Below are 13,215 nucleotides of genomic sequence, written 5' to 3' on the forward strand. Positions count from 1 at the left end.
TGACTTCCCTTCTTCTCTTTCCATGGTTCATTTTACATAAATCCTTGCATATTTTGCAAAATATGCTGCAGTAGCTGATAGAATAGAGCAAGGCCATGGGGCTGCCAGTCTCAGCTCTGGTATTGCTGTCACTTAGTGGCAGGGCTTTTTTTCAGCTGGAACTCACCAGAAGTCTGTTCCAGCACTTCTCGTGCGGGTGCCATTGCAAACAAGGGACATGTTCATGGTAAGTTCTGGCACCTCTTTTTCCAGAAAAATAGCATGCTTTCCTGGGATGGTGCCTGGACAGGGCAGGAAGGCACCATGGTTGGCACTGTGCAGCCACATTGGCAGAGCTAATCTGTTGCTCCCACCACAATGCAACCTTGCCATAACCCTGCCCCGTAAGTAGCAGCAAAACGTATGCTGTGAGGGTGGCTTTGTGGCACTGCCCTGCTGTGCTGACCACTCCTTGGCACAAATAGATGAGGCATGTGCCATGTGTCCTTCTGGCATGTTTGAAATGGCTCTGGAGTAATGGAAGTGATAAGGACCTTACTCAGCGTGTTTAGTGACAATATCTTGCAGTGTTCCTGTATTCAGGCATGGCCAATTACTTTGTTGACTAATCTCCAAACTAGATATGATCTGTGAGTTTCAGCCAGCAGGCCAGCTCCACTGCATTTATTTCCATTTATTTTTTTGAATTTATATCCCGCCCTTCTTCCCAACAGAGCCCAGAACTGCCATGCCACCCACTCCTGTCTAGGTGGGTCAAAGCTCTGTTCTGAAGACACTCTGGAGGCGCTGGGACCTGTCTGATGCCCCTGGAAGTGGCACAGTAGCAGTGGTGCCCTCTTGAACTGGGAGGTAGTCCTGGTGATGGGTTTTTTGGAGACAGAGGATGGAGGCATGGCTGACCCAGGGCTCCTTCTTCATAACTGAGTGTTTACTTCATTAACTCTCCTAATATGCTCCATCAGACCCCTCCCCACTCCTCTCAAAGAAGTTTCAAATGATTCACAGCTTGCCTTTAAATATGCCATTTTATTAATTATTGCATTGCAGAGGGTTAGATTAGATGACCCATGGTCCTGTGCAACCCTACAATTGTATATGCTATCAGCTGAGTTTCTTTAGCAACAGGTGTATCCCATTTTGAGATTTTAAGACAACCTGTGGGATCGGAACAGGAGGCTTTGCTGGATCTGGCAAGATTTCAAACCGGAGTAGGATTTGGGCAAGGGCCACTTTCATCTCGTTCATGGCAAACTGCTGTCCAATGCAATTCCTGAGGAAAGAGAGAAAAGTCAGGAAAATCTATTAAGAAGCACAGTTAATCATAATGCAGGAGCTTTACCTGAAAATGCTGACTCTGCCTGTCAAAATACTTTCATTCCAACTTTCAGCCTGGATAGACTCCCCACCATTAACCATTAACAAGGAAACCCAAATCCTCTCGGAGCCTTGGACCTTGATCCATGCTGGAATGCTTCCCCCAATCCCTGAGTGTGGTGAAAGATTTCAGGGGTTCCTGAATGTGCTCCAGGATTGGTTTCCTTGGAATGAAGATCACATGATACTTAAGGCACTTCTGCAATGTGAGGTGTTTTTGTTTTGTTTTTTACAATAGCGGAAGGTTCACAGCACTAACAACCTACAACCCAATAGGCTCTCCATTATCATAGCTTTGGTTTCTCCCAAAAAGCAAGTCAAGCCTCTTGAGGACATTGCCTCCAGCCAGCAGAAGGGGTGGGACAGAAATACATGCCCCTTTCCAAGCCCCTGCTTTTTTTTTTTTAACTTCCTGTAGCAATACATCACCCATATGTGACAATTAATGCAATCTATCTGTAGCCAGCTGCAAATATGTTCTAGGTCATTGGTGGGGAACCTGTGGCCCTACAGATGTTGTTAGACTCCAGCTTCCTTCAAGCAGTATGACCAGTGGTCAGGGGCAATGGAACTTCTAGCCCAGCAACAGATTCTCCACCAGACTCCAAAGACAAGCTTCTTTCTCTCCTCCCTATTGCTCATCAGCAACTTCTCACTCATCTGGCCTGAATGTCAGAGACATGGCGCCCCAGAGCAACAATGGGGAGGAAGAAGAGGAGATCTGCAGAGACAGGGATCTTCAGAGAGGCAGCAAGGAACCTCTCGTTCCTCTACAGTAGTTTGAATCCAGCCCCTCCTCAATCCTCCTTGGCTTCTCATGTCAGAGAGGAAGAGACAATTTCTCATGACAGTGAGCCAGGGCTGGCAGAAAGCCCAGACGCTGGTAAGGAATATCAGGCAGCAACTGAGAAGGAGGAAAATACATCAGAGGAAGGGGCAGTATATCAGTATGAATCTGCTCACGCTCATAGGTTCACGAGGGTTAAAGAGAGGTGTCAATCAAAGAGAAGGGAGGGAGGGGGCTCCTGGAGGATATGCTGTTGGAAGTGAGGACATAGTTCAGATGCCTCAATGTGTTAATGACAGTCAGTCACTGTGAATGGCTCAGAGAGCAATTACCGTACATCATAAACTGTTTGAAACACCGAAAGTGTCTGCTTGCTGCCTAATTAAGCCGAGAGTAAATCAGACCGTGACACTGAACTGTCTATATCCTCACCTTGGTCCAGCTGCAAAAGGCACAAAAGCATGAGAATGCCTCTGAGATGACTTCTCGGATGAGAACCTAGTGGGGTCAAACACCTGGAGGAAAAGAAGGCAGATGTCTTTTATTAGCATCTCTAGCAATTGATAGTCTTGCTTCACAGTCTGGAAGCTTTTATATAATCTTGGGCCCCGTCTTAAGACATATATGTTTAAAATCCTTTGATGCTTCTTATAAGGTTGCCAGAATTTCAGCTGTAGAATTTCAACTGTATCCAAACTGTAGGTTTGGATAGCCAATGGCCAATCTTCAGGTCTCTGGGCCAATGGTCCAATTTCCAGGCCACCCACTGCTGTCACTACTGCTGAGGGCCTTGGACGGGAAGAGTGGAAGTGGAAAGAAGGTAGAAGGGCACCATCCTGTGCCAACTTGCACCTTTCCTTGTCATTTTGACCCACCTCCTCCAGTTCTCCCAATTGGCTTGCTTGGCAGGTGAGCAGGAAGTAGAATTGTGCAGTGGTGGCAGAGGAAGAGCATGGTGATGGTAGCAGTGGCATGCCCATCTGGTCACCCCACATTTGGGCAACAGTAACAACAGCAACATTTTGGCAATTGTGGCAGACTTGGGCACTATGGTCCCTGTGCAAGGCCAACATTTGGTGCCCCGCCTTCGTGTTGCCTTCCCAAAGGCAGGTAAGGAGGTGTCTGACTTTGAGAAGGAGGTTCGGGGACTTTAAGACCCTTTAAGAGTCTCACACTTCTTTCCCAAAGCCCAGCACCTCACATACCAGGCTTTGAGAGGGCGCCCCCTCAGCTCAGTGCCCAGTGTATGCACACCGCCCTCACAGCCCTAAATCTGCCTCTGGTGGCAAGCAACAGGGCAGCGGCAGGTGCATTCTGCCTGCTTGTCATCCATTCTCCCCACAATTTGTGTGGGTAAGAGAAGGCATGAACGAATCTGTCCACTACCATTTCCCTCAGTTTCCCAATTTTAAGTTTAGTTCTCCACATTTGTACACCATTAACACAAAAGAGTCTCTTGAAAATTTATCTGCATTATTATTATGTACACATATTTTGCACACCATTTCACACCAACAGCCAAAATGCATTTAGGAGTGATTCTTTTTAGCAGAAAATGGCAAGGGGAGGAACATGATTACAAATTGTTCCCTTATTCATGCTAGAGTTCTGCTTTCAAAACATAAAAGCCTGCTGGATCAGACCAAAGATCCAGCATCCTGCTTTGCAGAGTAGCCAACTAGATGCCTTTGAGAAGCCTACAGGCAGGTTTTGAAGGCAACAGTCCTCCTCTCCCCATTGCTGTCCAGCAACTGGTACTCCTCCAGACATCCTTTTGTGCCATGTTTCTAGGCACAGGTCTGGGCATTCAAGCTCTGTATCTGAGTACGTATTTTGTTTTTTTGTTTTGTGTTTTGTCCTGGCACTTTCCCTAAGAAAACCCACATTGTACCATTTTAATTGGAGGAAATGGTAGTCAGGTTCCCCACAGATTGCCATTTGCTTCAATTCAGCAGTAAAACATGGGTTTTCCAGGGGAAAGCGCCAGGACAAAAAACACATACACAGACATGGAGCTATATAGCCCTGACCTGTGCCTGGAAAGTGTGGCACAAAGGAAAGTCTGCATGAGCCCTTAGTATGACTCAAAGGGCAACACCCTCAGTAGCTGAGATTATCTAATTGCTGTACCATGCAATCACTTCACCTTTATTTTTAAAAATGCAGTTTGGCTAAAATCCACCAGCTATGTATTCCAGCTATGTGTTGCAGATGTTGTCACATGCCTTTATCTATAACGACAAATTATTACCTCTGGGTCTTGCCATACTCTAGGGTTTCGGTGGATACAATAAATATTAATTGCCACCAGGGAACCTGTAAACACCATAAAGTGTTAACATGATTAATTTCAATATCCAAGCACTGCCATTACTGAAGACCTATCTCAGAGCTAACATTTCTACTCAGAGAAGGAAGACAAAGAAGCAATGTTGGGGGCAGAGGGACCTTATGGTTCTGATCCAGCTAAATGGACTTGCATGTATGTCTTACTCAAATTGATGGAACATATTAGCCGCACCTCTGAGAGGGCCCACATAAACATTGTACACAATTAGAGATTACACAACAGACCAATAACCATAGTTCCCCTGCAAAAAAAAAGCCACACCGAGTAAAGGCAATATAAAGCTGCAACACATATACATGTTCCTGTCTTGCCACGTCTTTGCTCCAAATTGCACTCTACTCAAACAAGCCTGTTATTTGGAAACCTGAGGAGAAATTTTGGGAGGGCAATTCAGAGTCAAGAGATGGTGGCAGGAAAAGTGTTAAGCGCACCCTCCCATTGTAGCCTTCGCTTCACTTCACAGGAGCACTTTCTGAAGCTGCTTTCTATTAGTAAATGGGGTCAATGTTGCATTCATTTCTGTGTTAGTTATTTAAAGCATTTTTACCCTGTTCATTAATTGAAAAGGCTCCCAGAGTTTACAAAAATCCATAGACCTGCCCTCATAAATTCATGAAATGAGAGGAAAGGAGGGGGGTGGAGAGGGAAGAGGGGGGGGGAAACAAGCTCAGGCATGAGTTCTGAAAGTTATCCTTATCTTCTATATATTTTGGGAAGTTGTTCATTCACTTTGCATATGGAGCCTCTTAAGATATATATAGTAACCAAATTTTGGGAGCCAAGGAAAGGAGCAGGTTTTGGTTTTTGCTTAGATGTAATTTGATGCAATTTTGAATCAAGATAGCAGACTGAACATTTCAAAACAGAGATTTTAACGACTAACTTCAAAACTAATTTCAAAACAGAGAGATCTTAACCACTAATTTCAAAGCTGCACTGAGTGTATTCTCTGTGAAGATACACAGGTGCCAGGAGGAAGCTAGTAGAGTGGGTTTGTTCATAACGGGGTTAGGGGGGACTGGATCCAGCCGGCACCCATCTGTCAAAGTTCAAATGGGCTTGCAGTAACTGCTGATCAGTTGATCAGCAGCCTGTTTGCAGGTGTGGTTTGAATCAAGCCATGGCTGCCAGCTGGCAAAGGTGGACTCACTGACAAATTGGGATCTGATAACCCTAATTAATTCTGCTGGCCAGAGGTTCACCACACTGATTTAGAAAGAGATGTTGCAATAAGTTCTGAATGGGCAAACAATGGTCAAATGCACATATTCCAAACCTTTCCGTTTTGGTTTGCAAATAATACCTTCCATTGTAAATGAAAATTTCATAACATTACTGTAATCTAGAATGTGGTTTTGACACCTGAAGTTCACCATCAAATTTTGACTTTGAGTCAGTTTACAAAGAATACAATACAAAGAATACAATGCAACATTTTTAAGTCTCCTTGATTTCAACAAGAGAAGGTAGACTATGGGCAACAGAAAAGGGCCAATCTGAACTAACCTGTAGGTAAGCTGCGTCCATCACAAAAAGTTATGGGTTTACTAAGCTGCCGGGAGATGCCAGGCACTGGAGGGTAAAGACGGAGACTCTCCTTAATACACATGGTGGTGTAAGGAATCTTCCCCAGGTCATCCCTGAAAAATTCAGATGAAACCACATTTGAGCAACAACTTTTCCAACTAATATGAAATGATAAAGGAGTCTCTGTGATTGGCCTATTAAACTGATCTTCTGATTCTAGAATGAGAAAGCAATTATCCTTCCCCTCCAAACAGGCCATACAAGTATAGAAAAAGCAGAGTTAGAGATCTCACCACTGAATTGTGTCCCGATCTCCCAGAGTCTCCTTTATCTCCTCCCTGCACGTTTGCTGGTGTTCTGGGTTCTGGGCCATCGCATATAATAGCCAAGAGATCCCACTGGCTGTGGTATCATGGCCTTCAAACATGAAAGTGTCCACTTCAGCGCGCAGATCTTCATCAGATAACCCAACACCATTTTCATCCTGAAGGGAAAAAAGGAGATTAGCTATTTGATGAGTTAGAAATGGTTAGAGATTTAAAAGATTACCATGGTTAAAGGACTTAAGAAACTTTAAAAAAAAAAAAAAACCTGTTACTCGTTTACTTGATTATTTCTTCATCAGGAGTTTACTATTCACAGATGGTGGAAGGCTTCATCACTTTTCACCTACATATGCTTTTTGCTGCTAGAGTTGAGATACCCCACACTCCTTCTATGAGTGCTTCCAGTTGGAAAATTTTATTCATATCTGGTGCAACTATCCTGTCACTCATATGGGACAGCTGCATATTCCTTCATTGCAGGGGGTTGGACTAGATGATCCTCAGGGTCTCTTCCAACTCTACAATTTAATGGTTCAATGTTTCAAACTGCAAAAGCCTGACTAGGAGGCAATGATGTATATCCTCCCCGTGAACCTATCAGGATGAATGCCCATTAAACAGATAACACTGGATAACAGAGCTTTTATTTTATTTTTTGTCTGTGAACATATCAGCATGAAGGCTCAATAAATCAATTTTCTTCAGCCTTGGCTCCCCAGAGATGTTGCCTGTCTACAACTCCCATCATCCCCAAACAATGGCTAAGCAAACTTGGAGGGATAGGAGCTGTAGGCTGGCAACATTTGGAAACCGAAAGTTGAGGAATGCTGCAGTAAACAACCAGTCTGGAAGATTCCTATGTGATTGTTGCAGTTCCAGATGCATCCCTACTTCAAACTAATACATCATCAAGGATTATATTTTTTTTTAATATAAATTTTTATTGAATTTTCAACTTTTTTAACACACAAACACACATAAAAACCAAAACAAAACAAAACATCTCAAATTTCATACCCTTACTTTCGTTGCCTTCTTTCATTGACTTCCCCACACCCCCCTTCCCACCTTCCAATTTCATTAATTATCTCAGCAAGTTATTTCCTCTCATCTCTTAAATACTATTCTTATCTTTTCTTAAAATTTATCATTTTTACTTGGTCCAGTTTTACTTATCCAATTTTACACATTTAATCCTTTTTCTAAGGTCGGCCCAAATTCTCTCCCACGAATTCCTCCCTTCTTGTGTTAAACCAAAGATCATAATATTTCAATTCAAAATCTCAGATTCTTACTACTCTACTCTCCCCTCCCCCTCCTGGCCCGGTTCCTGTCCCTTCCCAAACCAATGTCCTCAAAAAAGAAAAAGAAAAAAACAGTTTAGCCCGGATTTCTCACATCAGAGGCCCTTAAGCCCCAGTTAGTCTCTCTCCACCAGTTTTGTTGATATTCCTTTTTGTTGGCCCTCTCTTCTCGAGGAAGTTCTGTCACAAGCCCCTCATATTTTCCTCCTTCCAAATCAGTCAGAAACAGTTTCTGCCCAGGATCCACCAATCTCCCATGCTCCAGCCTGAAGAAGAAGTCCCCAATATACTTATTTGTTCTTTTATAGTCCAATATTCCAGTTATTCCAGGGGTTTCTTCTTTTAACTTTCTCTCCTTTTGCAGATTTGTAATCCACTGGTCATCTTCTTTGTTTCCTTTGTTCCCAAAGGTTACAGGCTCTGGATTGATATTCTCCACCTGGACTTCCTCTTCTCCTTCTTCTTCTTTTTCCCCCAGTTCCAAAGTTATCTCTTCTTCTGCAGCTGCAGAATTTTTTTCCATTCGCTTAATGCCATCCACAGAGTTGTTTAATTTAAGATTGAAGGTCACCAGCTGTTTACTCATGGCCATACTCTGCTCTTGTAGAATTCCCACAAAAGAAAACATTTTCTCTATCTCTGCCAGTAATTTTCCTTCAGCAGCCATTGCAATGTCTTTAGTTTCCTCCAGGGGGATTACCATCATAATTCTTTTCCAACAGTCTGTTACTTTGTTATTCAGAATTACTTTATTTCCAGTCAATTCAGTTTTATTGTAGCACTTTTAATCCAAAAAGATATTTGTAACACAGTTCCAGGCCTTGGCCAGCCGTTTGACAGCTCTTTTGACAGCTGTCAAACTCTTTATTCTTTCCTCGGGCTCACACGCAGGGCGCTCCCGGGTTCCCAAAAAAAGGGGGGGGGGTTAACCAGAAAAGAAAAACTTCTGAAATTTCTCTCTCCTCCTCTCCAGCACAGTGACTTCTTAGTCCAATTCGTAAAAGTTATCTGTTTAAACACCAAAGTCTTTCCGCCTTAATGCTCCTCTCCTTGCTTTAAAACTTTTGGTGGGGGGGGGAGTGTGGACTTCCTTTTTAACACGTCCCCCGATCGTACTCGAATTCAAGGATAAAAACTTTAGTGCCGAAATTTCATTTTACTCACGGGTTGCTTGTTTCAGTCCAAATTTCAGGAAGAAAGACAGCACTCTTCGGTCATGGCTCGCGGCTTCGCTCCGCCGAGGTAGCGATGAACTCTCAGCACCGCGCCGCTCTCCAGTCCACTCCGTAGCCTTTAAAAAGGCTCTTCGCGGGTCGGGGAGGGCGCTTAAGGTGCCCACCGAGTTACCAGGTCCGCAGGCTTCCGCGCCTGCGGTTTTTAAGGGTCCCCGTGTCGCCGGCACGGCAAGACCCGTCCTCGACGGAGCCGATTCCCTCCGGAGCTCGGAGGGAATCCGCCATTACCCGTTCGCGCTATCCCGGAAGTCTCCATCATCAAGGATTATAAGGGAACAGGGAGGACCAGAAAGCCAGTGTAGAAGACAAGGAAGCCAATGTAGTTACTCCTAGAGCGAGCTGGTTAGCAGCTAAAGGTTTCTAACTTTTAGCTCTCAATATTATCTCTAAATATACTATTGCTGTTTGGTTGGATGTCATGCTTCATGTTCTATTGCAGGATAGTTAGTGTCAGTGTTATTCACTGATGCCACATAGCAAAAATTGACCATTGCATTGCCATTTTGAAGTTTCTTACCTTGGCACAAAGAAGAATATCCAGAAAATCCAAGTACCGTTTTTGTTTGATTTTTTCAAGTTCTCCCTCCTTCCTAAAAGATTTCTTTCTTTCTTCTATGACTTTGTCTGTGTGACAAATATTAAGGAATTAAGTCTCTGAGACTTTACACTTCTGCAAAGGCAATACTGCTCCAAGTTCCCAACAATCAGATGAAGTAAACACTGGGTGGGTATGATAGACTCCATACATGTCAGAAGTCACTGGACAAATATGGAGTGATTCAGGGCCTCTATCAAGAGCTGGCATGTCCCAAGGCTCCTTGCCCCACCAGGAACTCACTACCAACCCCAGAACCTTCTGATACTGTTCCTTTGTCTTGCTGCTGTCAAGTTCATCTGTCTCCAGGCAGCCATGGTGACTCTTCTCAAAGGGCTAGAGGAAAGTATATCTCTCAAATTGTCATTAGCTAGTTCTCTTGTAAATGAAGGAGGAAACTGATAGTGGGGTTTTACCTGTATGTTGGTGTGCCACTCTACAGGCTTCCAGGAAACTGTGCCCAGCTGCTGTGCATCTATAAATGAGATCAATCCGATACAACAAGGTACGGACTCTCTGTGACACCAAATAGGTCAGGTCATAAACTGCTTTTATGTAAGAATCCAACTCTCTGAAAGAAAAAGCAGACAGTTGTTGCTGTTGCTGTTGCTGCAGACAGTTGTGCAGTTTTGTGAAAACACATTCAGTTTAAATGGAAATGGGCATCATAAAAAAATAATCTACTGTATAGGCCAGCTTTATAAAAAGGTAAAGGTACCCCTGTTGGAGATAAGCAGTGTCCAGTGCACAGCGGAATGATGAAAAGTACGTGCCAACATGCTCTATATTACTTTATTTACACTTCAAACATCTTCCCTCTGCCGGAGCAGAGAAAGGCATCCTCTCTCCTCTAAAGCACGGAGAGAATCACACTGAACTGCAAAGAACAGTGAAAAACAGGAAACCAGTGTACGTCACATCCAGTCTCCTTTCCCGTGAGAAAACCCAACAGCACTTGACTGTGGAATGTAAACATTGTCTTGTGACAAGCACTTCGCTGCTCAGTGAAGGAAGCAGAAACCAACATCCTCCCCCTTTCTGTGAACATCACTGGGCAGCGTGTTCGTACAATATCAGCACAAACCCAACTTCTGCACATAGGTACAGTGTTGATCCCTTGATACAATCTTGGACAATACATCAGCAGGAATTTCATTACCTGGCATATAGGACACAGTTACGAGTCCCTTCTGAATACGTTCCCTAGCATGTTGCAACTTCAATTGCAAGTGCTTCGTGCTTTGCTTACAACCTTCAGAATTCAGCAAAGCCAAACATGCTTTGTTGTCCTGGTAAACCTGGATTGGACATTTGACAGGAATTTTCATGTCTTTGCACAATTGTAACAACCATTCACAATCCTTAAGTGAATAAGACAGTGCATTCAGTTCAGCTTCACAAGTACTTAAGCTAACTGTTGTTTGCTTCTTGCATGACCAATCAAATAGACCCTGATTGTACTTATAGCAAACTCCAGACGTACTTTTCCTGTCTGTAGTGTCACTTCCAAAACTTGCATCTGCAAATATCTCAAGACCACCAGACTTCTGATTGTTAAATCTCAGTCTGTAATGCATAGTGCCTTTCAAATACCGCGCTATGCGTTTCAGAGCTTTCCAATCCTTAACAGTAGGATTGTTGACTTGTCTGCTTAGCAAATTACAGCTAACAGCAATGTCAGGTCTTGAACATCTGGCAATGAAGTTTAGCTTGCCTAGCACACTTCTGTACAGTGTAGTGTCAGAAAATGCTTCTCCAGTGTCATCTACCTGATAACCTGTTGTCATCGGTGTGTCTACAGGGTTAGCATCCATCAGGTTTAGTTTGCTTAACACATCAGCAATTTTACGTGACTGGTGTACTAGAATGTTACCATCTTGATCTCTCTCTATTTCCAGAGATAGGTAGTTGTTTACCTCACCAAGATCTTTCATGTCAAAGTGCTCTTTCAATTGAGCTAGGGCATTATTGTACATTGTGACATCCTTCCAAAAGAATAAAAGATCATCAACATAAAACAAACAATACAGTTTCTTTTGCCCCTCCTCTTTGACAAATACACATGGATCAGCTTTCCCTTGCTTAAAACCTAGAGAAAACAATACTTCAGTGAGTTTTGTGTGCCAACACCGTGCACTTTGTTTGAGACCATAAAGGGACTTCTTCAGAGCACAAACAAATCCCTGTTTTACCTGTACGCCATCAGGTGGAAGCATATAAAGTGATTCATCTAGAGATCCGTACAGAAAAGCTGTATTCACATCATGGTGACTAATGTGTAGATTCTCTTCTGCAGCTAGCTTGAGCATAAGCCTAATGCTCTCATACCTCACGGTGGGTGAGTAGGTCTCGTGATAGTCTTCACCTGGTACCTGTGCAAAACCTCTGGCTACCAATCTGGCTTTGTGTCTGACTATCTTGCCATTTTGATCAGTCTTCGCTTTGAAGACCCATTTGCTTCCAAGCAGTTTCATTCCTGGAACTACTGGAACAAGGTCCCATGTTTTGTTCCTTTCCAAGGAATCAAGCTCAGCCTTCATGGCATTTAACCATGGCTCAGCTTCCTTTGAATCCAAATCCTGGATTTCTTGGAAACTTGAAGGTTCAAACACCTTCTTGGTGCTTTTAACAGCTGTTACTGCTATCTTAGCAAACTCATCAGCAAATCTCTTTGGAGGTCTGCCTTTTGTTGCTCTCTGTGACCTGCGAATTAGCCTTAAGTCTTCAACACTCTCCTCTTCCTTCTTAGGAGAAAAGTGACCTATTGTGAACAATGGTTCCTCTAATTCTTGATCAGAGCTTTCAGAGGGTCGCATAGAGGCTTTCGCACTCTTGAAATCCTCTGAATCACCCGATTCAGTTTCAGACTCAGAATCAGAACCTTCATCAGTGGGTGTGGGTTGTTGTGGTTGCTTTTGACTATCCTCAGTCTCATCACTGTCATCAGGATAACATTGGAAAATTCCCACATTCTCCCCCCACTTGGCATTGTACTCAACACTTCTTGTGAGCTTAATTTCCTTAGAGTCAGTCATCATTATTCTGTAAGACCCTTTCTGATAACCTAGAAAGATACCATGCAATCCACGCTTGTCTAACTTGGAGTTTTGTGGTGAGTGAACCCACATGTCAGAACCAAAAATTTTCATGTGTTTGATGTATGGCTTCTTGCCAAACATCTTCTCATAGGGGGTACAACCAATCGCTGAAGATAACCTGCGATTATAACTGTAAGTGAAACATGAGAGAGCTTCGGCCCAATAACTCTCTGGAAGATTGGCATCATGCAGCAAGGTTTTTAACCCTTGAAGCAATGTCTGATTTGCTCGTTCCGCAAGTCCATTCTGCCATGGCGAGCGAGGACTAGACAAATCGTGTTGAATTCCTTTCTCAGTCAGAAAAGCTTCAAACTGCTGAGAAGTGAATTCTCCCCCGCGATCACTGAAAAGAGTCTTTACCTTCTTACCATGCACATTTCCCAACCAAGCACAGAATTCCTTGAACCTTGGAAAAGCCTCTGATTTCTGCTTGAGATTGTACACATAAATATACCTGGAAAATGCATCAATGAGAACCATGAAGTACCTGTTTCCACCCAAAGAGGGCGCTAGTGGTCCAACCAAATCAGCATGAACAACCTGGTATGGTTCTGTAGCTTGCCTACTAGACACCTTACCTTTCGCAGCCATTTTTACCTTGTTTGCTGCGCATGCCTTG

General features: G+C 43.5%; 1 protein-coding gene across 1 annotated transcript in view; it reads right to left on the bottom strand.

The window, feature by feature from the left end:
- Nucleotides 1-1,006: 1,006 nt before the first annotated feature.
- LOC310847727 (uncharacterized protein) overlaps nucleotides 1,007-13,215 on the bottom strand; it is a 38,299-nt gene continuing 26,090 nt past the window's right edge. The window contains exons 18-24 of the mRNA XM_083745786.1: nucleotides 9,915-10,069; nucleotides 9,421-9,527; nucleotides 6,332-6,522; nucleotides 6,018-6,151; nucleotides 4,413-4,477; nucleotides 2,594-2,676; nucleotides 1,007-1,270 (exon numbers count right to left, since the gene is read on the bottom strand). Of these exons, the coding sequence (XP_083601912.1) occupies nucleotides 1,102-1,270; nucleotides 2,594-2,676; nucleotides 4,413-4,477; nucleotides 6,018-6,151; nucleotides 6,332-6,522; nucleotides 9,421-9,527; nucleotides 9,915-10,069 (904 nt within the window). The 3' untranslated portion in view covers nucleotides 1,007-1,101. The remainder of the gene's footprint in view (nucleotides 1,271-2,593; nucleotides 2,677-4,412; nucleotides 4,478-6,017; nucleotides 6,152-6,331; nucleotides 6,523-9,420; nucleotides 9,528-9,914; nucleotides 10,070-13,215) is intronic.

The sequence above is a fragment of the Podarcis gaigeae genome, assembly GCF_964106915.1.
Source record: "Podarcis gaigeae genome assembly, chromosome: 6".
NCBI lineage: Eukaryota > Metazoa > Chordata > Lepidosauria > Squamata > Lacertidae > Podarcis > Podarcis gaigeae.